Raw genomic sequence first — 25,850 nt, forward strand, 5'->3', positions numbered from 1 at the left:
ATTTGATAAAATGGGTCAGAAAATACACAGAGCACCAACCTGACACATCACAAATGGCACGATACCAGGATTTAGTTCCCTCTTCAAGTCTCCTTTTGTGCACTTACTACAGAACAGAAGTAATTAAGTTTGTACTGACTACATATCTACTAGAACACAGTCTTACAGATCTTCAAGATGAGCACTGGTCACAGTATTTTTGTAACTAAATCAAGGTACAAATTGAAGTAATTTGCCGTAAGTTATCAAGTTAGTTAATAACGAGACCCAGATTTATCCAGTGTCCTCCCCATCCCAGTGCCCTCACTTGTCCCTGGTGCCTTCTTGCTTGTCCAGATGCTGCCTCCTCAGTGCAGATCCTATACTCAGAAAACCGAACCCACTTTCAGTCAGATTAGGTCAGTGTCGCCAAGCGCCTTATACCCCATCATCGGAACCACAACATTTTGGCTTCTCCATCTCCGAGAAGAACTGTATCGTCATCATCCTCAAAGATGCTCGTTATGCACTATACATATTATTGCCTTTAACGTTCCTCCACACCCCCGAGCGGAGGAAGCACAAAGAGAACCACTTCACTTCACAGAGGAGGAACCTGAGATTCACAAGTATGCACTTCTCGCACAATCGCAGTGTGAGCGATCGCAAGAGCACAGCCCAGCGATCCCAAGAGCACTGCTCTCGGCTCTCCAGCCCTACTCTTCCTTCTTAGAGACAGCGGGGAGTGTGCAGAAGCGTTAGCCCTCGTGTTCACATACAGGATGCTTAACTTTATTAAAAATATCTTTACGAACAAAATAAGAGAAACAGTAACCAAAAATTCATATTTAGAATGTGTAGAAACTATATTTTTGCATAAATTTTCATTTTTATTAGTCATTCAAAATTTTGCTCACTTTACTATCTTCCAGGGATAGTGGTTATAGGTAGGGTAAAAACGTCTGGACATTTTAGCATTTTTGTCTTCATATGCAAACCACTTGCAACCATTGTTGATACCAGCAAATATCCCACCTGCAATTATTCAATTAGAAAAAGTTTTTTGAAAAATCTGATTAAATAATTTTTTGCTGCATGTTTGCATACATTAAAATATAATCATGAAAAACAGGTTGGTTAGCAATGAACAAATCTGTCAACGGTGTTAAAAGTCAGGCCCAATATTAACACAGACTACCTCGACACCCATGAAAGACACTTCCAAGAGAAGAAATAATTCAAGTGCCCAAACACACACACTTTTGTTCCTGCAATTAACTACATGGGTATCCGTATTAGGACTGTTAGGATTCTAACAATCTCAGATTTTAAAAGATTTTATTTATCTAAGTGAGAGAGACCGAGCATGTGTATGTGAGTGCGGGAGGGAGAGAGGGTGAGAGAGAATCCCAAGCAGACCCCACTCTGAGCATGGAGGCCAACTCAGGGCTCAATCTCTCACCCTGAGATCATGGCCTGAGCCGAAATCAAGAGTCGGATGCCTAACTGACTGAACCACCCAGATGCCCCACAATCTCAGGATTTCTAGAAGCAGCACATGGAAGAAGAAATTAGGTATAAGATGTAAGAAAACTGTCCATAAGAAAAGAAACAAAGCTCAGATGACCTCTCAGTGAGTGGACAGTACTTCCTCCTGCTCGGGAAGGCCAAAAGGCGGACCGGTGAGTGCCTCTGTCACAACCACTCGAGACCACACCTCATCCCACCAAGCGGAGCTTGGGCTCTAGTCGGTTGCTTGGTTGGGTGACTCGAGCACAAGTTTGATGTGACACCATTTTGGAGAACATCTAACTCATATTTTACTTATCAATCTTTTCCTCATGTATACACACACGTGCACACATAAACAGCCTTAGAGATAATCCTGAAACAGCTCAGCGATTGCCACACAGACACATCACCCAACTCAACGGAAACCCAGAGCTCACGGTAGGTATGCGGTGTTTCAGGGGGTGCCATCGTCAGCTCTGATTATTTGTTTTTTTGAATGGTGACCCTAACTTGCTTTTCCAGTTCCAGTAAGTTTTGGTAAAATTTTTCAGCAGTGTCTTCATCTAGGTCCATCTGGAAAAGAAGCAAAGATAGGGATGAACAGAAAGCAAAAAATAAAACAAATGGCATTTGTGTAAAACAAAGGCACTCAACGTACATGAGAGAACGAAAAAAAAAAGTAAGAAAAGAAAACGAACAGGCCTGGTAGGTCAGGCTGGGTCCCTGCCTCAGATCCTGAGGACGTGTTCAGTCCAAATTCCCGCCTTGGCAAAGCTCTGCAGGCTGCCCTTACACGGCAAGCCTGGAAGACTGCGGGCTTCGCTCTCCCCCCGACACCTGCGTGTCCAGGCACAGGGGACCCCAGCCCACTGAGATGTAAGGACCAAAGGGAAAAAAGATTTTTTGAAATTGAACTGCCGTCCACTTAATGGCCACCTTCTTTCATAAAGAGCCAAGCGTTAGCCAGGTTCACCCGCCTCCAGATTAAAGCCCACGTTGCCAGGCTCCACGGGAAGTCACTCTGCTCTGGCCAGTGAGATCTGCGTGGAAGTGGGTGGTCCTGCCGCGAGTCCGCTTGGAAGGCCTGGGCACCCTCTTCTTTCCTCTCCTTCCATCCTGCTCTCCTGAGGCACCAGAATGAGGCTCACACGCCAGGGAGGAAGAGGGGTGACTGAAGGACCCTGGTGCCTGGCAACTTGGGGAGCTGTCCCACCAGCCTGAGGCGACCTCTCTTCAAACTGTTTTTACCCTCAGGAAACCTGAGCTCCCATCCAGTTTAGTCTGCTGCTAGTTCACACCCTTCTGTTTCATGTAGAAAATCTAATTTTAACTCACACACTGTATGTAAATGCAAACTCTCAAGCCCTATAAAAAAAGCAGTATCTCTTTTCTGGTCAACAGAGCCTAAACGTAAAAAAAAAAAAAAGAAAAAAAGCTCTTCTTCACAAGGCTGAAAGGCTGAAAATTAAGATTTTTTTTAGCATTTTTAACTGACACTTAGGTTTATTATAAATCTCATCAGAATATTCCCATACTGGGACTAGAGGAGATATTAGAAATCTCGTTCAACCCCACCTTAGAACAGAAGAGAAAGGTGACTTGCCCAAATGAATCAAAGTTTTTTTTGTTTTTTGTTTTTTTTTTATTTTATTTATTTATTTGACACAGAGAGAGATCACAAGTAGGCAGAGAGGCAGGCAGAGAGAGAGGAGGAAGCAGGCTCCCCGCTGAGCAGAGAGCCCGATGCGGGACTCGATCCCAGGACCCTGAGATCATGACCTGAGCCGAAGGCAGAGGCTTAACCCACTGAGCCACCCAGGTGCCCCTGAATCAAAGTTTTTAAAACGCTTTCTTCAACCCATTTCCATAAAATGCTAATGCAATATTTTAGTTTATAGAATGAAGCATTTTCTCCCTATGATAAACAAGTCAGTCTCTTGAGATTGACAGTATGTTCAACAAACTCTGAGGGCCCTTTTAAAAGGAAGCTTATTAATTTATAGCAGAGTTCCCAAGGTGTGTTCTCTGCGTTGTTATTCAGTATTACAAAAAATGTGAAGGGAAAAAAATCATGTAGTGAAGAAAAAATTGAAAATGGTAGGATGAGACTGCACACACGCATGCACGCTCACACCGTGAACTACGGCACCTTCTCAGAGCTTTCTGTGAACAAATGTGTTTTGTGAAGTCTCTGAAAATGGGGAGTCAAATATGAAGCATTTCTCAAATTTACTTGGCCAATAAACAGCTCTTTGCCAATCTTCTCAAGGAACCAGAATCTCACAGAACATATTCTGGAGAACACTGGAGGTTCATAGGTTCCTTTTTAGTAAAGAGACACCATGGGAAGCAAGATAATTGTTCCCCTTAGACCTCAAGCTACTGACACAGACAAGACCACTGCTGATTACCTGACATTGAGAGAATTTATTTGTCTCAATCTAATTTTATTTTATGGCAATGTCTCCCACATAAACTAGGCAATGGAAAACAGGAGGCTGAAATAAATCTTAACTCATGACAAAAATACAAGAAATATAGCTTTATAAGTTCCAAATAAACTTTCTCATTTTCTTATATGTAACTCCACATTTAGCTTCTTTTAAGAAGGCTATACTGAGTCTAAAAACCACAGCACCAAGGATTCATTTTTCCATACTTCATCCCTTGTCTCTTGAAAATACCAATCGATTGGAGCTAATAATCGTCACAAGCAGAAATGAACACTCAAAGGGATGTGAACTTCACCCAGAAAGACACTTCCTACGTCATCCACTTGGCAACCCGCTTCTTGTGCACCCACCGTGTGCGAGGCAACGCACAAGGGAAGGGGTAAAATCCTCCCCCTCATAGAGCTTATACTCGGACACAGGAGTCCAACACTGAGTGAATCCTACACAGAAGAGTTACGAGATGTCAAGAAAGCCTACGATGGAGGCTCCGGACGGCCTGACGGGTCACAGAAGGCCGGGATACAAGCGGACGTCTGAGGCCCAGGAAGCAATCAGCGGGTAGAAAGCAGAAGGGTCAGAGCCGTTCGGGTGGACAGAAGACACGCGCGGCGCGGAGGTAGGACAGAGCAGACCAGGATGAAAACAGGCTGGTGTGATGGCAGCGACCAGAGAGGGAGACCAGAGAGGGCAGCCGGGACCCGGGGACCAGTTCAGCGGCAGAGCAGTGAACCGCCTCCACGCGATCGTGCAAACACGCTTACCTTCTGGGTCGTTACGTAATTGCTTCCAAAGCCAGTGGTGGCGCTCAGATACTTGGTCAGAGGGTTGAGAGACTCCGGCTTTTGGTGGAAAAGCCATACCTGGAAAGGAAGAGGATGTCAATGATTTTTTCTTCTTCAGCCCCAGGTGAGTGAGGCTGGTGGGGATCGCCAACCAGCACCTTACCGAGCTCTACACATTCTCCTGACCAGCACCAGCTATCGCTGACGTCTTCGTGAACCACCAGGGTAACCTGCTTCGTAGTACCCTTTGAACGCTTATTTAAAGCAGAAAAACCCTCATGTTTAAGCTCTCTCCCCTTAATCCCCAAATCAGAGTGCACAGCACTGACTAGCTTTTTCAGAGCTGCTGCTTGGTCCACGCCACAGTAAGTACAGGTCACTGACATAATCTTTCATTTGATTAGGTAAGCCTGAACACGCCCTGTTCAGAGGACGTACGTGGAAAAAGGCGAGTCTCCCTGTCGCCCCGATGTTCCAGCCACCCACCGGTCCTCTCCGGAAGCAAGCACTCTTGCTGGTATCTTAACATATTCTTCTGAAGAAAATCTGTGTCTTTAAAAACATATATGTCCTCTTCTCCTACTCAAATGGCAGCAAAATATACACATTATTGCATACTTTGCATTTTTCTCTTGAACAAGAGGACCTTCAAGATAGGTTCGAGTCAGCAAATAGAGGGCTGTTTCACTCATTGCTAAAGAAGCCCAGTATATTGCATCTTGTGGATGGACCATCATTTATGCAATCAATTTCCAATGACGGACATACAAGTTGTTTCTAGTCTTTGCTTTCACAAACCACACTGCAGTAAATGATGCATCCATCCGTCACCTCATGTGAATCTGACTACATCTGTAAGACAAACACCAAAGATGGAATTGCTGGGTCAAGGGGCTGGGCACGTGTCACCTTGAATGACATCGCTAAATGGTCCCAGACACAGGCTACATCAGTCCACCCTCCCCGAGGCAGTGCAGGAGAATGCTCGCTCCCAACGGTCCTGCCACAACCCTGTGTGCCGAACCTCCTCATCTCTGCTAAACAGCTGAAAAACAGTCTTTCGTTACAGTTTTGATTTCCATGTCTCTTAGCATGAGTGAGGTTGAGTGCCTTTTTTTAAAGACTCTCTGTTCATACCCTTTGCCCACTGTTCCAAAAGACTGTTTTTCTCGATTAGCTGAAGCTCCTTAACTCGTATGAAAACGAACCCTTTCCTAGGATACGAGTGGCAGCTACTCTTCTTCCACATCATGGTTAGTCTTTGGAGTGTATTTATATAGTGAGGATTCTGGTCATGCAAAATTTTATTATCTTCATGTAATCAAAATGTTCAGGGCCACATAGGTGACTCAGTCAGTTAAGAGTCTGCTTTTGGCTCAAGTCATGATCTCAGGGTCCTGGGATACAGTCCTAGGTCGGGCTCCCTGCTCAGTGGGGAGACTGCTTCTCCCTCCCTCTCTGCCTACGCCCTTACCCTGCTTATGCGTGCTCTCTCTCTCTCTAATAAGTAAAATCTTAAAGGGGTGCCTGGGTGGCTCAGTGGGTTAAAGCCTCTGCCTTGGGCTCAGGTCATGATCCCAGGGTCCTGGGATCAAGACCCACATCGGGCTCTCTGCTCAGTGGGGAGCCTGCTTCCTCCTCTCTCTCTCTGCCTGCCTCTCTGCCTACTTGTGATCTCTCTCTCCGTGTCAAATAAATAAATAAAATCTTTAAAAATAAGTAAATAAATAAAATCTTTAAAAAATATATTCAGTATTTTTTCTTGCAGTTCTGGGAGTAGCTAAGCACCCACGTTCTTAAACTATTTAAACATGTCCCCATGTTTCCTTCTAGTCATTGTATATTTTAACTTTTATGTGTAAATCTTTTAATTTATCTAGAGTTTTATTTGGGTGTGTGATCTAAAGAAAGATCCTCTTCTCTTTTTCAGCAGCATTTGCTGAGTAGCCCTCTCCCCACTAATCCGGAAGGCCACCACTATCTTACACCAGACCCCTGTGTGCTGCGGGCCTGTCCTGAACTTTCTCTTCTGTTCCACTCATCTGTCGAGTCACATGCCAGCACTATACTGCTTTCATTTACATTGTTTTCTTTAAAATTTTAAATTCTGAAATACACAAAATCCTTTATGGTAAGCCTCCTCTAATGTTTTCCCATAATTCCTGTTTTACAGATAATAACAGGCTTAAACAAGTACTTCATAGCCGGAAGCTGGAGAAGTGGGATTTGAAGAGAACCAGTCCAGCTCCAGAGTCCACATGCTGAACCACAGTGCCTTCAGCCACTCCAGCTGAGTCCACAGAAAGAGCCTGAGGACCAGGGCCGCAGAGGCTTCCTACCACATGTGCGCTAGGCCCAAACCCTCATGGGGCCATATCTTCCAGGGTCTACAACCATTACTAAGTGGCAGTCGGAGGCATTCATCCACATTTTAGGAGCTTACAGCAGGGTCACAAATTTTTTAAACTGTGACATGGGTCACGCTGTCCCATCCAGATCCGGTTCATCCTTGAGAGCCCAGATCAAGGCCTACTTAGTGAGCAAAGCCTGCTCCCACCAGCTCGGCTTCCAGTGGCCCTCCTTTCGGATCACTCCGACGACTCACCACCCGATGACAAAATGACTTATTTTCTTGCCTACCTTCTACATTCCTTTTTATTTTCCCCCCGAAACATGACCCTACGCTCCTTAGTAACTGGAGATCTTGTCTTCTAATAACTCCTCGTCACACCACCAGTACTCAATACATACTTGACCGCCACACCTGGTTTTCAGTATCTGAGATGTTCGAGTCCATAATCTCTGAAGGACACGTGCTATTTCTAATGCTTTGGCAAATACATGAAGGACTAATTAAAACGTTTAAAAGTACTTGCTTTGACAATCCATTTGTGTTCCTATGACAAACACATTTATTTCTGTAACGTTTACCAAAATAAGAGTGCCAACCCATTCCCTCAATGTTTTCCTTGGTTAATTTCAATTCAGCCAAGATTTAAGAGCCTACTCCCTATAAGCACTAGAGTGACACAGGACAAATAAGTTTCCTCTGATGTGACAATTCTGATCCATGAGCAGAAGGTGACTTTGGGGCCCTGGGTTGACGAATCATCAGAGACATCGTTTGCATAATTAGTAATGTCTGCCACTGATGAGGAAACCCATGTAATCTGTTTGCCACGTGGGACTTAAGAACATGCACTGCCTTTCTAATAAAGTAACAGCTTGATTCTCTAATATATAAACAGAGGAAAGAGAAATCTTCATATAAGGAAATGGAGTTGGACTGTGTCACCTGTCTTCTTGGCCTACAAGATGCACCTTCTCCATAGGAACCGCTGGCCTGGCTACCATCTTGCTTTGCCTGCAGTAGGGGCTCTGTGCTTAGCTGATGTGCATCTAGCTTTGGCAGAAATGCTGTCCATACCACACGGTATCCAGCACTATGATACATACTACTTTTAAATTTCACTCCTCATACTCTGTCCTTGGGCTCCTGGTCCCCTGTAGTCCAGAACAGGACCTTGATTATTACAGAGCTGGTCTCCTCTGTTGAGTCAGCTTCCACTCCCAGTGAACTTCAGTTCACATCCGCTAAGCAACCGTACAAGTGACGGCAGCTCTAGCCAACGTACCAGGGCTTCCGTTCCATTCTCTGGCGTCAAAGTGAAAGCATTTGCAAAAAAGCGAATCTAAGGAAAAAGAAAAGAAGCGTCATTCTGTGGCAGGGTAGAACAGAAGCATTATTCATTTATATATTAAAAAAGATAACCTGCATTTCTTATCACAGGACATTTTTTAAGTACTAAAAGTAGAGAAAAAAGTCTAAAAAAGAAGTATCACTTAATCTCCACCACTCTGAGCCAACCACTTTTTAACGTGAAGGCATAATTCCTTCTCCTCTTTTACTTACCCCTGTCAGAACGGAGGGGCATTTTTCCCCCCAGGGCTCCCCAGGGCAAGAGAGAAACATTTCCTACAAGCAGCATTTCCTAAGATGTGCTGAAGGGATACTGGTCCTCCAAGAAATGCAACATAAACACGCAAGAACACAGTTCCGTGGCCACACAATGCACAACCATCCCCTTCCTGGGGACTTTTAACACATCTGACCACATTGAGAGCTCGGAGAAATCCAGTTTAATATCACTTAACCCGGGTTTCTCAAAGTGACGTCACCCTAGAACTCTCGGGAGCTTCAGGGCGTGATCAGAGACACAGGCCCCTGCAGAGAAGCAGACACTCGGACAGTGAGGCAGCGAGGACTGAGGTTGTTTGAAGCAGAGCTTACACACTGAGGAGCGTCAAAAACCTCAAATGAAATGAAACTCTGCCACCTTCTGGTTCAACTAATTCTTTTTTTAAAAAAATTAATTAATTAATTTTTAAAAATTTCTTTTTTTAAAAATTTCTTTCCAGTGTTCCAGAATTCACTGTTTATGCACCACACCCAGTGCTCCATGCAATCCGTGCCCTCCATGATACCCACCGCCTGGCTCACCCAACCTCCCACCCCCCGCCCTTTCGAAATCCTCAGTTTGTTTCTCAGAGTCCACAGTCCCTCATGGTTCGTCTCCCCTCCAATTTCCCCCAACTCCCTTCTCCTCTCCATCTCCCCGTGTCCTCTGTGTTATTCCTTATGCTCCACAAGTAAGTGAAACCATATGATAATTGACTCTCTCTGCTTGACTTATTTCACTCAGCATCGTCTCCCCCAGTCCCGTCCATGTTGATATAAAAGTTGGGTACTCATCCTTGCTGACAAGGCATCACACTCCATAGTATAGATGGTTCAACTAATTCTTAAGTCATTTCCCAACCCTTAAGCCCATCTGTTTGGTCCCCATCAAAGAGCTGAAGTAGACAAAGAGTCGTCACTTACCAGCCATATGATGGGCAGCAGCAGAGTCCACAAAAAGGGAGGGAGGATTCCACAGGTCAAATTGGTCACCATTGTCCCTGGGCACACCACGCTGGAATACAGACCCTGGCAGCACAGGGAGGAGCGGAGTAAGATTCAGATTCAGCGACTACGGACGCAGCCCGTCCAGGGCCTTGCGAGTAAGGGAGATCTGCAAACGAGCCGGGAAGCTGGGACACGGAGACTGATGCTCTGAGCTGCCCCTGAATCTGGGCAAACCGTTTCAGAGGATTCATGTCTGGAGGACTCGGGAGGAGGGCGCACAGGATGCAACGATGAGTAAGACGCGGTCTCTGCTCTCCAGAAACTCACAGAATAAAGAGCAACCCAGCTTCAGGCTGGAGGAGGAAAGGCGCATCTGGTTACCGGAGTTTGCCGGGGATTGGCTTAATGGAAGAGCAGCTCATCGGTCATGATAAGCACTTCAGATAAAAAAAGACATCCACGATACAGTCTCTGCCTTCCAGAAGTTTCTGGTCTGGTAGGGAACAGACAGCTAAACCTAAAGCTTGTGTCTGCCCCCCTGCAGGTACAGAAACCGCACACTCCTGCCAGGAGAGGTGAATGAAGGGCTGCTTATGCTTCCACGAAGCCCCTCCCCCACACCTGCAGTTCTGCATCAGGACCTTAGCCCAGGACCTGCCAATCTAGAAAGATCTGCCCTTGAAAGGGAGCCCAGTTAACACAGAGCCTGTGCTGCCAGGAGGGGCCTGGGTGGGCTTTACTCGACCTGGGAGCACAGGGATTGGTTCTACTAGTTGACTTAATTCAGTTTTTACTACCTTTCACCTTATGTAGCCATTGACCATTTTAACTCTGCTTTTTATTACTTTCAATTTTCTTTTTCACTGTGCCCCAGTGCAACACAGCAGTTCAGTGGGCAGAGAGCACCCTGAGCGGAAGCTGGAGCATTTCTCTTCTTTTATCTAGCGCTGCAGAGGTGCCGTAGAACCTGACAGATTACCCAATCCCAGGGGGTCCCCTTGATTTACCAAAGGTCCCCTGAAAAGAGTTAAGAGCCTGGACTCATCAGAGACCAAAACTTCTCCCCAAGAGAGTAGCACATTTTCCCCCAGTGACAGCTCCGGGGACTTGCTTATTCTGGGGCCAGCTAGGAAGTCAGGGACTCTGCAATCCTAAGTGAAGACATCTGTGACCTGAAATCCAGGGTCTCTGACACCTGTGACATCCTGATGTTGAGTGACACAAGAAATAAACAAGGAGGCAGCCTCATCTGAGAACCCGGTCCCCCCACACGTCACAAGGCTCAGCGGTTACAGGCAACCTGAGTGCTGCTATGAGACGTGGACGAGGGGCGCTGATTAAACTCTAGCAGGTGGCCCGCATGCACCGGCAGCATTTCCAGGGACACAAGCCTTCACTTCAAGAGAACGTGGTTCTCTCTTCCTAAAAGCCGAGGAGAAAAAGCCGTGGGCTGAAAACCAATCATACAGATTTTAGGAAGCAGCAGTATTAGCTAAATCTTTTTTTTTTGTAAAAGATGAAGTCCCAAAGCTTCTGACAATTAAAAACCTAAGTGAAATCCCAAAGCATTTTATGAGAAGAGATGCTAATCCACTCTGACCTTGTCCCCAAAAGGAAACTTCCAGAGAACAAGCAGTTGTGACAACTTTTGAAACATCTCAAGAACCTCAGAAGGAGGCTGACCACTGGACCAACACACTGAACTCAAATAAAAACAATAATAGTAATAATAAACATAACAACAACGACAGCCAACATAAACACACACAGGCACAGCATAGACCACACACCTTCCGTCCACACAAGACACCCACACACATGCACATACCACATGCACACCCACAGCACACACCCACAACCCAACATGTGCCACGTCCAGACATTCCCCCCACTCATTCACTCACATACGCACACATATGTGCGTGCGAACACGTGCGCATGCACACACACACACACACACACAACACATTCTGCCGCTGAGAGCTACTGTGAGTGCTTCACACCATCTCCCTCTTCAACCCTCCCAACAAATCTGTGAAGCAGGCACTATTTTTATCCCTATTTTTCAGATGAGGAAACTGAGGCATTGGGAGATGAAATAATCTGTCCAAGGATTCAAATCCAGTTCTAGGAGATGCTCTCAGCTTCTGTTCTTAGGCCATCCTCTCCCCTAAGAGACAGGGTTCCAGGAGAGAGAGTTCTATCTGGTAAGACGTCCACTCCAGGATAAACCCAGTCAGGACCATCACAGGAGGCTCTGTGTCTGACGTATCACCAGAGAAGTTCCCGCAAGGGCAGACAGCTTCTTGGTCATCTTTTTTTTTTCTCCTTTCTCCTCAGTCCTAAGCCTGGCCCAGTGCCCTAAACATGGTAGCTCTTTGGTAAATATTAGTGGAATTAAATTTCTCCAGTCCCACACTCAAACAGCAGAGTTAAAGCAACAAAGGAATATGCGGTAAGAAAGACTGGAGATTTTCAGTGAAGGTCTCAGACCTGAGCAAGAGAGACATCCAGAGAACAGCAGGCTCCAGACCAGAGGCCACAGGAAGCTGGCATGACCTGCAAGGGCTGCCTTCTCCAAAGACAGACCCCCGACACCCGGAGTCCTCAGAGAGAGCTCTGCATCTCACCAAAGATCGCCACTATCCAGAGGGCTTTGTAACGACTGACAGTCTGTGACATACAGTGGGACACAGTATGGTTTAGGGGGAAGATTCCAAGCCACGGTCAGACAGTCACGGGCTCAACTCACTATTACCTAGTTGTGTGACCTCTGGGTAAGCCACCCAACCTCTCCAAAGTGTGGTGTCTCCACATGAAAATAGGAATACTCAGACCTACACTCACCGTAACAGGAAAGGCACTGAATGACACACACGTAAGGGGTACAGCCCCTCAGACATAGTATGTGCTTAACAGTAAGTACTGGCATTGTCGGTGGTGTTGTCCATAAGTTATAGCTCTTGAAGAGATACAGAATGGTGAAGGAACCCCCATGTACCTAAAGGTCAGGAGCTAATTATCTCTGCCCAAAAACTTTTATGCACACCAACTGTGATTATACGTCTTCTCTTGTCTGCACAGTAAGAAGAAATCTTGCTGCTCAAGAAACGACACCACATCTTCTAAAGGACAACACTTTACAGAACGCCAGCCCTGTTACAGGAAATCAGCCGTACTTGGGAAACCACCGCCCGGCTGCCCCCGTCTCACCGAGCCGGGCCTCACCCGCGGGTTGAAGTTCCGGTTCAGCGCCACACTCAACAGGTCAATGGCGTACTTGGAGGAGCTGTAGGGCTCCTGGCCTCGGCGGTGCTGGATGTCCTCAAGGTGGAAATTAGACCTCCTTGCATTGCGAGATGACGTCCAGATGAGCCGGGAAGGATGGTCGCTGTGACAGAGGAGGGGTTCCAGTTCCCGAATCTGAGTGAGATAAAAAGGAACCACCAAACGGATTGAGGTCTACTGGAGGAGCACAGCAGGACAGCTGGGACACCACTGTGACCGGGAGTGTCACTGCTGGAGGGGCGACTCCAGACACACGACAGGGGAGGCTACAGCCACCCCCGCAGAGACCAGTTAGAGACAGTATGAACAGACATTTAGCTTCATGAAGATACAAATGGTCACATATAAAAATACGTACAGGTACTCAGGTGCCCGTGGGTTACCATGCACGTGTATCCCCCTGCTCTGTCAGGCCGGAAGCCACTGCTCCAGCATCAGCAGCAAGCACCAGATCTTGGTTTCTAACATCATTGTCTAGTAAGAGGAGCCAGATCTTGGAGCGCCTGCGTGGCTCAGTCAGTTAAGTGTCTGACCCTTGATTTAGGCTCAGGTTGTGACCTCAGGTCCTGGGATGGAGCCCCACGTCAGGTTCCACGCTTGGCAGGGAGTCTGCTTGAGGATTCTCTCCCTCTTTTCCTCCCCCGTTCAAGCTCTCTCTCTCCCTAAAATAAATATATCTTAAAGAAAAAAGAAAAAAAAAAAAAGCAGAACCAGATCTCCTTAGGGAGATAGTTGATTCTATGACTGGAGCAGGAATATATCCAATGACTCTGAACCATCTTCTAGTGCCAGAAAGGATACGCTCAAAACAGAAAAGCACACCAATGAGGCTATCAACAGAGATATGCAGGATCCATCACAAAGAGGCCCAATGGCAAACTGAAATATTCTGGGCAAGAAAATAAAGTAGTATTTCCATCTCAAAGTAGAAAATACACATCCACAAGCCCAGAGGAATAAAATACATGATTTTTGCTGCTGTATTGAGGTATACTTGACCAAGAAATGGTGGGGTAAAGCCGTAGATGGAGAACAGACAATCTCTCTTGCAGGAAAATTCTAAATAATTTATGCAGCTAATCAACCCTTCAGGGCATCAAACACAACCCCTTCAGGGAGAGCTACACATAGTCCATCTCTTCCAAAGAATACAATAAGTTAAGGGAGAGAAAAACAAAAAGAGAGACTACGATGAAAAACCTGACAAACACTACCTCACCAGGTGATCAAAGAGAACGTCACAGTGACAGCTCACACCGGGAATGTGAGGTGACCAGAACGGTACATCACCTCGTGGTCTTCCTCCCACAAACAGAACACTCAAGTCTCACCCTGAGAAGCATTTTGGACAAATCCCAACTGAGGACAAAGAGCTCAGCCAGAATCCTCTAAACCATCAAGATCATGAGAAACAAGGGAAGTCTGAGAAACCGTCCCAGCCAAGGGCAGCCGGAGGAGATCACCACTGTGTGTACTGCGGTATCCCAGGAGGGGTCATAGAACTGACAAGGGGACATCAGGCAGAACGGAAGAAAGCTGAATAAAGTTCGGACTTCCATTAATAAGTATCAGTGTTGGTTCTCCGACTGCCATAAATAGTGTGGTAGAGAGAATGGGGGTGGGGGGGAACACAGAGCTCTCTGTACTAGCTTTGCCAAAATTCTGTCAATCTAAAGCTATGCTAAAACAAAAACTGTATTAAAGAAAAATCTAGGAAAGTTCCCAGATGTGCTCCACATTTGCAGTGAACAAGTCAGTCAAATGCAATCAAGATATAACTGATACACATGAGATTAAAGCAGTTACCTGGTTCCTGGACTATAATACTACACTGTGCTTAGAACATCACAAAACCACCTCTACTCTTTATAACAGCCCTCAAAGTTTGGTCATGTTACACGTAACCAAATTGGGGAGGGATGATCTGTTTATCCAATGCATTTAAACCTGAACCTAGAATCTAAGCTTGTGTTCCATAGGAAGTGGTAAGATTCTTAAACCTAATATGAAGACAGTGGGAAGCATTCTAAGCCTTCTGATGATTTTACTTGATAAATCCATTCCAAAATCCCTGCTGATATGCCTCCTTCTACAAGGATACACAAGGATAGGCCATGTCATCAGGACACCTGCGATCGTTGTGCCCATGGCCATGGCTCTCCTCTGCTATTCCCCCAACCCAGATGACTCAAACACCTGATCTTCTAAACAACTTAATTTTTTTTTTTCTGAACAACTTAATTTTTAAACACTAGGTTGTCACAAAATTAATAGACTAGTAATAATGATCTTCTAGTATTAACAATGAATAATTCAAAAAGAAGGCAAAGAATGAGTATTATAAAAAGATAGAGGCAATATTAGATAATGGATCTGTGTAAAGGTATAAAGACCAGACAAGAATTCAATCCCATTTTAACTCTACATTTTAATGAACTTTTGTCATTGAAAAAGTGACACCATGTCACACTAAATAAATAGCACTAATGGTTGTAGAACGACACGCAAAGCTCCCCCTCATCCCTGATATCCTGGAACCTACTTCATCAAGTCAACCAGTGCTCCTCATTTCATCTATAACATTCTAGAAATATTATGTACATTTACACACACTACGTGAAGACAGATCTTCTGTTTCCGCAAATGAGATCATGCTACACATACAGCACCCTGCTATTCCTTCTTCATAATAAAATACAAGAGGCTGTTCCACGTAAGTGCAAAACATTTATCTCATTTCTTTTCGTGGGTCCATAATTTCCCAACATTTGCCTACATCTTCATTTACCGTAAATACAGGCGAGAGCTCGAAGAGTTCCAGCACCGAGGGGAATGAGGCTGAAGGTGAAGAAGAATGGGGGTAAAGAGGCAGGCACCAGACACACCCAGCCTCGGAGTTCCCCCAACACCAGGGAATGACAGGCCACCAGCGACACAGTTGGGCACTACTTCCTCTAGATAGTAGAGCTGTCCTTGGGGATTATGCCCGAGCAAGAGTGCAGAACAGGCGAGAACAAGTGTCACATCTCTCACTCACATTTACACGTGTGCCTAGAACTATAACACACGGTACAGATGCTGAAGAATCAGAGATCAAAACAGTAAGAGACGAATTGTGGATTCTTGCTTAATAGAGGCCTGCCCACCCCCTATCCTATCTAGCACCAAGCCCAGTTTCGAAGAACGTTCCGAACAGGACCGGCACACTTCCTCACTTCTGTACATTGTTTCTGAAGGCCCCTGTGTGTTTCTTTCTCACTTTGTCTCTGCTCTCTAAGTTGATGTCAAAAGAAAGATGATATATCAATCGAATGCTTTAGGGAAGCCATGTTTTCTTTTTTTTTTTTTTTTTGAAATTGAATTTTTATTCCAAATGACTGTAATGGCTAGAAAGACAACAGATAAAACTGAAAATGATCTGCTTAACCGGAAATTAGAAGTAGTTGATTTTGCAGGAGAGCAAACGGTAGGGTGACTGAGAGCCTTGGCACTTGTGATAATGGTTATGACCAAGAAAGCATAAAAATAACCAATGTCCTTCCAATACACAATCTGGATGTGCAGCATTTACAGCAAATAACATAAAAAGAAAGAGAGGAGGAAAGAAAGTAAAAGGAAAAAGAAAAAAATAACCTCACAAAACCCCAAACCTCAGAAATTAACATTCCCTTAAGAACATGGTGGTGAGAAGACTTTTGGTAGCAAAATTTTCACAATTCTTAAAATGGGAGTCTTCAAAAGTACTTCCTCAAATTCAAAAGCTAAAAAAAACAAAACAGTTACACTGGCTCAGAAGAGCTGCCGCCTGTCACAAAGATGACAAACAGTCCTACTTCCAAACACAGTGATCACCGGCGAACCTGACCACGGAACGGGGTGGCTGCCCAGCAGGCACTCACACCGCTGATTGTACAAGAACTCTCTGGACCGCTCGTCATCAACAGGTGACGCCGCAGCTACTGCTCCTCCTGACTGAGGCTAAGGCTGCCTTTCTGCACCTCCAGTTCCTCGGCGCTGACCATTGACGGGTCAATGGCTGCGTATTTGGTTCCGTGGAATTGCAGCAAATGGATCTGTACATAAAGATTCACCTCTGCACTTCTGCACAGGTATGGGAAATTGCCTCCTGTTTTAAGGTGAGCCCTCCGGGCATTAGGATACAGTTTGTACATTTCTTCTTTAGCCTCGGTTGAAAGTGCACTCTGGTCAAATACCAAAATATGGAACGCTTCACGAATTTGCGTGTCATCCTTGCGCAGGGGCCAGGCTAATCTTCTCTGTATCGTTCCAATTTTAGTATATGTGCTGCCGAAGCGAGCACGGAAGCCATGTTTTCATAGAGTGCCGTAACAACCCTATTTCAATACTCCAGGATTTTATGCGAGCCATGATCGATGGGCTTAACAAACAGGCCTGGGATGTGGCCACGCAAGCTTTTAGGATTATAGTAATAACGAGAGCATCTTGAGCCCAAAGTCTTGTTACCAGAATAAAGTGGCCAAAGACGTTGGTTTCGAACACCTCTTGGAGCCCGTCGGCAGTGACTCTGTCCTCCTGGGTCAGCAGCCCTTCAGCTGTGGAGAATATATGAATCACTTTTCTGAAACAGGAGAAGACAATTGTATGCCTTTTAAAAGCATCTTTAACTGAAGATACTGGAAAACACTCCCTGCTGCCCTGCCCTGCCCCGAAACTGCATTTCCTTGCTCCTACAAAAACACCCATTTCTCAGACTGTGTTCATGTGCGGATATAAATAAGATGCAAAAACTCTTCCTTTCCCCCAATTCAGGGAAGTGCTTACATTGTAACTCACAGCACCCACTGGGCCCTGACTCAAAAAAACCTGCTGCTAAAACTCGTTTCACCTTTTCTTGGCATCAGGTTGCAGGTGAACTGCTCTGGGGAAGTAATAGCCACACCAGACTCTGTGCAAATGGATGGTTAGCTGCCCAGGTCACACAGGTTGTTTTTTTTTTTTTTTTTTTTTTTTACTGGGAATTCTTAAAGCACCAAACACAACACATAAACTTGTGATTTGTCGTGAGATCCACTGAGTCGGTCAAGATCTGTGTGTGTGTGTGGGGGGGGGGTGTAATGGAAGAAAAGTAAAACAAAAGTAGCACCGTAGGAAGAGAGCAAATATCTATGTATACTAAGGTGAAGATAAGATTTATTTCTCACCGTAGGTTGTGGGCAGACATTCTTGGCAGTCACTGTGTTACTGTGTGAGAACACAATACTGTGTGAGAACACTGTTATTGTGTTACTGTGTTACTTGAGAACCTCCCAGGGGAGACCTTCAGTTCTGCGCACTGTCCCCACCTGTGGGCCAGCGCCCCTGCTGCAGAGCTGGACAAGCCGACTGCTCCAACAATCTCACTGACAACTCTGCCCAGCTCTGAAATGTTCCTGTTACTGGTCACGTCCCGGCAGATCAGACATGGACCTTCCGAGGCATCTGGCCACTTGGGATGTCCTGGAGACCTAGAGCGACCTGAGACCCAGGACCTGCGGCACCCCTCCCCTCCAACACAACACGGATGCAATACTTCCTGTCTGTGTCTTCTCCACCGGCCCTCAGTCCCTTCACCTCACCTACCAAGGGCAAAACCACTGATTTCTTCCACTCGGTTCATCTAGAAAATGGACATTACCTTGAAAAGAGGCTGGAGAAAAGTGCTTTGATGTTTAGCTGTGGGTTGGGCATGATCCCAGCATTCAGATAGACATAGTCTAATCTCTGAAACCTGCAAGGAAAACACCAAGACAAGATTGTTCATCTTCTCTAGAGCAAATGAAACAAAGAAAACCCACGAAGGACAGAAGATGCTTTCCGGAGGGGACACATGACACATGAGGGTCACACCACTTCTTTCTCAATGGTGTTTCTCCAGCCACAGTAAATATTTGAGTACTCTTTCCTTGACAGTGGCTTCAAACAGAATCTGGGGAACTGCAATGGGTTTTGAAGTTAAATCAAAGCTCCTTCCAGCAGGGGCCCCGCACCTCCGTGCGCCCTCCCACGTCACAGCCCTGCTGCCTCAAGTCCCTGCTAAGTGACCTAATATACTAAATACAAAGTTACTAAGTTTGTGATGACAAATATCTTGGAACTTTGAAGGCAACTGAGAAGAGTTAATACTATGAATGTTACAACCAAAAATCTTGAAAGTCGTTGTACTGGAAAGGGCTCTTCTTTATTTCTTTTTTTAATTTAATTAATTAACATGTAGTGTATTCTTAGTTGCAGAAGCAGAAGTCAGTGATTCCTCAGTCTTATATAACACCGCATGGTCCATCCCGTGCCCTCCTTAATGTCCATCACCCAGTTACCCCATCCCTCCACCCATCCAGCAACCCTCAGATTGTTCCTTCTGTTGAGTCTCTTCCAGTTTGCCTCCCTCTCCGATTTCATCTTGTTTTGTGTTTTCCTCCCTTCCCCATGACACTATTTTGTTTCTTAAATTCCGCATATGAGTGAGATCATAAGGTATTTGTCTTTCTCTGATGTATTTTGCTCACATAATACCCTCTGGCTTCATCCATACCATTGCAGATGGCAAGATTTCATTCTTTTTGATGGCTGAATAGTATTCCTGTGTGTGTGTGTGTGTGTGTGTGTGTGTGTGCGCGCGCACGCGCGTGTGTGTAGATCTATACATGCACACGTCCTCTTTATCGATTCATCTGTCTGTGGACATCTGGGCTCTTTCCAAGTTCGGCTATTGCAGACATCACTGCTATAAACATTTGTGTGGAATTATTCTTAGAAAATGTATTCTCAGCCTTCAGGGGTGACTGTGGAAGCAACTGAAGCCATCAGGGCCGTTCCTGGTCTTGGGCTACTGAACTCAACAGCCCGGTATGACCAGGATCCCATGATCTCCTGGGGCAGGACACAGGTCATGAGCTATGAAATACCATTAACCTCAATCCCTTGCTGCCTCCGGAGAGAGCTAGCGCAAACATCCTGCTGCTCCTTCCCCATGCCTGCCTCCCTGCGTGCCTACGTGCAGGGAAAGGTGCATCTTCAGGATGACCGCTGCTCCTTTCCACCCCTTTCCCACACTTCGGAGACAGAACATGCATTCGTTCAGAGGGTGCCACATCTGTCCTTGCTGTTCTAATAAAAAACAGAACAAAAGCCAAGCACAGAAGCCAGCGGCTGCTCTCTCTCCCAGCGGCAGTCCTGCACATTCCCTTAGATCCTTGTCTGAGAACTTTATTTCAGTGCATGATGATAACTGGGGTGCACGTGCCCCTTTGGATCACTGCAGTGGTATCTTTGGGGTAAATACCCAGTAGTGCTATCCTGGGTCGTATTGTCAACTCTTTGAGGAACCTCTGTACTGTTTTCCAGAGGGGCTGCACCAACTTGCATTCCCATCAACAGTGGAGATTTTTTTCCTCCTCATCCTCGTCAACACCCGTCTTTTCCTGACTGTTGATTTTAGCCATTCTGACATTGTGGGGTGGGCTCTCACTGAGATTTTCATTTGTATCTCCCTGATGCCGAGGGACGTGGAACATTTTTTCATTTGTCTGTAGGCCTGGAATGAGCTATCTTCACTGAGGATGAAAGGTTCTTTCCTGCTAAATGAGGAAATATAGCTAAATCCTTACAAAGCAAAGAACTGGTCGAGAAGGTTTGGGGAAAGGAATGCCCGAAGCCTGATTGAGCCCAAAACTGCTGTACTGACTCCAGGGTCTCTAACTCAGTAAGGACATTTCTTTTGCAGCTTCAAAGGCTTGAAAACTCAAGGTTATGGAAGAGCAGGGCATATGGAACCAGAAAACCTCCTCAGTTTTTCAGAAAGATGTTGTGGCAGAAAATTCTAGGAGAAAGGACATTTCACAAGAGGTTAAGGCTGAAACTAGAAGAGCAGGATGAAGAAAACCAGCTTTACCTTCACTCTGTAACTTGTGCATTCGCAACAGGGAAATGCAAACAGGCTAGCAACCCCCAAACATAAAACACAGAGCCGTAGTCTTCAGCAAATGCCTTTACCAAAAAGGCCTTCTGTGTTTCTACTGTACTTCCTTTTACTGTCCAAGGAAATAAAGCAGCTCTCCTTTCTTAAGGACCTCAATGACAAAAATGTTTGAAGGGGTACCTGGGTGGCTCAGTTGGTTGGGCGACTGCCTTCGGCTCGGGTCATGATCCTGGAATCCCAGGACTGAGTCCCACATTGGGTTGCCTGCTCTGCAGGGATATGCTTCTCCCTCTGACCCTCTCCCCCTCATGCTCTCTCTGTCTCTCAAATAAATAAACAAAATATTTTTTTAAAAAGTTTAAAAATCAATTATTCTGCATATCTTTAAGGCTGAATATGGACTAGTATGGGGCTCCCCACCTTTTTGGATCATAAATTCCTCCTAGAATTTATAAATAAAAATAAAGCATGCCCTCTTTTCCCAGGGAAAAAAAATGCATTCTGCACCTATATGCAATTCTGTGTACACTTTCCACGGAGTTGTACATCCAAGGACTCTATTCCTTCCTATACCAAGTATTTCTCAACCGCCTATTACATGCCAATTATCATGTAGATGTGAACAAATCTTTATGGGCCTGGGGGGTGGGTATGGAAATCTCTGAAGAAACAGGGTGCAGATGTGGGTTCTCAGACCAACTCAACCAACATCAAGTCCTATAACATTCTTAGGCACCTGTCCAACTTAACGAAGTTGTTACATGGAGGAGAGATGCAGAAACTGTATTGAGAAAGGAGTTACCAGAATGTCCACACAACTAGCCATACATCAAGGTGTACTCAAATTCATCCTCATGAAATAATCACGATTATGACTGAGCCTGAAAATGTGCTCCTGAGACACCACAGGTCACTCTGTACGGATCTCGCCAGCATAATGTCTTACACTGCACCTGTGCCTTTTTAGGTTTTCTTCCTTCTCATTCTGTTCACGGCCGTCTCATGCAATCACGCGAGAAAACCTGTCACCCAGAAGCGTACCTTTGCTTGAGCTCCCCGGTGGCCCGGAGGACTGACTGGAGGCTGCAGACATCCACCTGCACGACGCTGACCTCGGCGGCGGGGTGAGAGGCCAGCAGCGCCCCGCGGACAGCCTCCGCCTTGCCCACGTTCCTGCACGCCAGACACACGTGCAGCTCATCGTCCTCCTCCAGCAGCCGCTTGCAGAGTGCGAGGCCAACGCCACTGCCAGGACAATTTGGAGACCGAACATGCGTTCGTTCAGATGGTGCCACATAGGAGGCATTGCTCTCTGGTTCAGAAAACTGCCTCTACCCAGATAAGCTCCCATGAGGAGCCCCAGCAGAGGAAAAAAGACTCAAAAATTGCAAAGAAGAAGGGACACCCGCCCCCCCCACCCCAAACCTGAATAGTCAGTTACTCGCTCAGGATGCTGCCCAGTTTGCCTTTCTCCTATTTTGCAAAAGCTCGAACACACAATTAAGCACACTGCACATGGGAGCTGACTTTTCATCCGGCGGTTTGCATTCTGTACTGGCTAGGACACTGGTGAAAGGGAGTCAGTATATCACCAGCGAGAGCTGAGAAGAGCTAGTTCTAGCTCTAGCCGTTTCCCGTGTGCCTGTTTTGCTTTGCTGTCTCTGTCCCTCAAGGACAAGGGCTCTACTACCCATTGGCATCACTGCCACCATCCAGAGCTTGCAAACTTCCCAATCAGGAACGGATGGATCTTTCAGTAACACAGCATGAGCCAAGTCCCTCTCAACCACTATGATCGAATAACCCGCAGGAAGAGAACAAACTTCACATGACTAAGCAGCAGGTAAGAAGAGGAAACATGAGATGGGCCCCAGGAAAGAGCAGGAGGATGAGGGCACAAGTCAAAGACAGATAAACTACTTGCGAAACTGCACAGTAAGTGAGGACACCACTCCGATAGGCAGGGCTGAGTGCAACCAAAGCCTGGGCCTTGCCAGCACAGCACCAAAAGTATTTACATTTATGCTTTCTCACTGGATAATAGCAGGTCTTTCCAATAAATATCCAAGTGCATAATATCACCATATGTGACTCGTTGACAAGAGTCCAGCTTAGGAAGTACCTTGTCGACCAGTGAGGGCACTCACATACCCCTGCCACACTGGCTGGGCTAAGACAGATGTGACTAGGTCACTGAAAGGGGGCGATTTTAGATGACGTTTGACATGTCTTCTGCCTTCATCCCTCAAAACCGCCCACTGCAACAGGCAGAAGAGAGGCCTGGTTGGTGTCATCCTCCCCACTCTTCAAGAAGTGCGGATGAGGGGCGCCTGGGTTAAAGCCTCTGCTTTCGGCTCAGGTCATGGTCTCGGGGTCCTGCGATCGAGCCCCACATCGGGCCATCTGCTCAGCGGGGAGCCTGCTTCCTCCTCTCTCTCTCTCTCTCTCTGCCTACTTGTGATCTCTGTCTGTCAAATAAATAAACAAAATCTTTAAAAAAAAAAAAAAAGCAAGAACGAAAGAGAAGTGCAGATGAGAAGTCAGAGCAGGGGACAGAAGAGGCCAAGGGTCCACAGGGGCAGCCCTGGAATAACTAGGAACGGGGGAACGGCTGTCTGCGCTCCTGCCACGTCTCGCCAGGTAGAGGGTGACTTTTTAAGAGCGAGTCTGGGTGTCTAGCTGCGTCCTGGGTGGACAACTCCGCCCCCCACCCCCAGCCCGCCCCACCGCTCCTGGGTGTTGAAACTTGTCCGGGGCGCAAAGTCCTGCACAGATACGGCGCCCGGAGCACAGCGTGGCCGCGACGCTAAGCGCGGGGCACTGAGGTCCACACGGACCAGCCGGCGGAGGCGGGGTCCGCGTGGGAAGCGCCCTGGTCCCGGATCCCAGCGGGACCCCCGCGACGCTCCCGCTTGCCTTTCCGCCGTCACGTTTAATTCCAGCACGGGTCACTGAGCGGCTCGGGCCACTGAGCGGCTCGGGCCGCCGGACGCCCGCATCGGGCGCGGCGGGGACCCGGGGACACAGGGACCGGGGCTCGCGCGAGGCCCCGCGGGGCAAGGCCGGGGACGCGCCCTCCCGGGGACGGGCGCCGGCGGTGGTCCGGCCCTGCTCTTCCTGCTCCCCGCGACCCCCGACCCGCCGCCGCGGCCGCCGAAGTCGCCTCACCTGCTGGCCCCGGTGACCAGCACCACCTTCCGCATGGTCTCCCTCCCACCGCCGCGCCGCGCCGCCGGGAACCGCCACCGCCGCCCGAGCGGAGCAATCCGGCCGTCCGCCGCGGCCACGCCCACGCCGCCGCGGCCCAATCAGAGCCCGGCGGACCCGCCTCCTTGCGTCATCGACTCCGCGCCGGGCCCTCCAATCGCCGCACGCAGTGCGCTCCCGGAGAGGGGGGGGCCGAGGGTGGGGTGAGGTAGGCCGAGGGGCGGAGTCGGGCCCGAGCCAATCCGGACTCTTCTCGTCCCTAGGCGGCGCCCGAGTGCGGGAGGACCGGCCACGCTCCTTCAGACCCGCGGGGTCCCCGGAAGGACTTGGGTGCAGAGTCGTGACACGCAGGGGCTATCAGCCTGCCACTCTGTTGCAGGAAGGCCTCAGGATAGTTGCGCAAGAACGCCTTAATTTTAGCGGCAAGTTTTGGGTCTAGGAATTCAAGTTTGGGTATTATCATCTACTTTGCTTTTCGCTTCTTTTAGGAAGTGTAGCTGCAGGCACTGTGCCCCTTTACAGACCAGCTTCTGATCCCAGACCTGCTCTTTCTCCTTAAAAAAATCATCTTTGGAGAAATGAACATTGCTTTCATTAAAAATTTTATGTAGAATCTTGCATGAAATACCAATTTTCAAAATTTGGAGTGTGGTATGAATCAGAGTATCTAAGAACTTCATAGGACATTGTGAGCCGCATCCTGTAAGCTCCTACTTCAGTGTTCCTCCAACTCAGTGGTGGTAAAGGACCCGTTTTGTTTTTCCAAGACATCCCAGATGGATACTTTTGGAAAATACAGTAACAATGCATTTTAGAAAAATGAAATAAAAAGCGAAGTATACAAAATACAAGTCCTCAATATTTATTATTAGATACAACACATAAAAGAATATTCTGCCAAACTGCTATGAAAGTTTCTGAGGCTTACTCTAGGTTTCTGTATGTACCTTGTATTGGTAACAAGGTGACCATCACTAGTCTAGGTTCACACTAAGTAACTCCACACCTCATGTGCCTAACTCTGGGGAACATGCTTTAATCTACTTCCTGGCCTCTTTCAAAGTTTCAATTATTTATGCACAGCAATGATCCATGAGCAATGTGAGACTGATATAATTTATACTGGCTTTTGAAATCATAGAGGTCTTGGTTAATTGATACTGTAAGGGCACTCCAACTTGCTTCAAGTTTATGCACTCCTTGCTTGCACCCTTGGTTTGCAACAGAATAACCTACTTTCCTTAGGTTTGCAGACCACTGGCCTTAAGGAGTGAAGAAGTAAACTTTCCCAGAATATAAGGTCTGACTACATTTAGAAACAGCTACCACAGATACCAGCCAGCATGTCTGTTCAGGGTCATGTCAACAGACGACTAAGCACCTGGGCACCTGCTTCTCCCCCATGCAGCCACCCCACCCCTTATCCCATGCCTTCTTTAAAACTTTCCACCTTGACCCAATTGGGGAAGATGGTCTTTGAGAAGCTACTCCACTGCCTTCCCAGGTTGCCAGCTTCCTGAATAAAGCTTCCTTTGCTTTCCCACCATCACTTGTCTCTCGAGTGTTGATTTCCAGGGGCAAGCAGCCGAAGCTGAGTTCAAAACTGGTTCTCTGTCCAGGAACAATATCAACTAGTTTAGTAATACTTTATCTTATACCAATAAAATTATATCCAAAAAATAAATCCAATTGTTTGAATATTAGATTCCTAAATCATTCAAACATCTCTATTGTTATCTGGGTGGAACTCAGCTCCTACCCTTCTGCTATTTTCAAATATTCTAAAG

At 46.7% G+C, this 25,850-nt stretch overlaps 1 protein-coding gene and 1 non-coding gene across 6 annotated transcripts in view; both read right to left on the reverse strand.

Moving 5' to 3' along the window:
* Positions 1-24,140, reverse strand: part of HSD17B7 (hydroxysteroid 17-beta dehydrogenase 7) — a 29,251-nt gene extending 5,111 nt beyond the window's left edge. The window contains exons 1-10 of one of the 5 annotated variants that reach the window (XM_059413419.1): positions 24,025-24,140; positions 21,898-22,101; positions 18,577-18,669; positions 17,406-17,520; positions 12,846-13,055; positions 9,609-9,713; positions 8,362-8,418; positions 4,706-4,804; positions 1,929-2,064; positions 821-1,014 (exon numbers count right to left, since the gene is read on the reverse strand). In XM_059413419.1, coding sequence (XP_059269402.1) covers positions 1,972-2,064; positions 4,706-4,804; positions 8,362-8,418; positions 9,609-9,713; positions 12,846-13,055; positions 17,406-17,520; positions 18,577-18,669; positions 21,898-22,101; positions 24,025-24,059 — 1,011 coding nt within the window. In that variant the 5' untranslated portion in view covers positions 24,060-24,140 and the 3' untranslated portion in view covers positions 821-1,014; positions 1,929-1,971. Of the gene's footprint in view, positions 1-820; positions 2,065-4,705; positions 4,805-8,361; positions 8,419-9,608; positions 9,714-12,845; positions 13,056-17,405; positions 17,521-18,576; positions 18,670-21,897; positions 22,102-24,024 lie in introns of those variants that run through there. The other 4 variants (XM_059413420.1, XM_059413421.1, XM_059413418.1 and 1 more) reach the window with 4 other exon arrangements.
* LOC132026372 (U6 spliceosomal RNA) lies at positions 17,135-17,241 on the reverse strand. The gene has a single exon (XR_009406883.1). It is a non-coding gene; the product is annotated as a U6 spliceosomal RNA (small nuclear RNA).
* Positions 24,141-25,850: the final 1,710 nt, after the last annotated feature.

Source organism: Mustela nigripes, chromosome 10, assembly GCF_022355385.1.
Source record: "Mustela nigripes isolate SB6536 chromosome 10, MUSNIG.SB6536, whole genome shotgun sequence".
In the NCBI taxonomy this organism is placed as follows: domain Eukaryota; kingdom Metazoa; phylum Chordata; class Mammalia; order Carnivora; family Mustelidae; genus Mustela; species Mustela nigripes.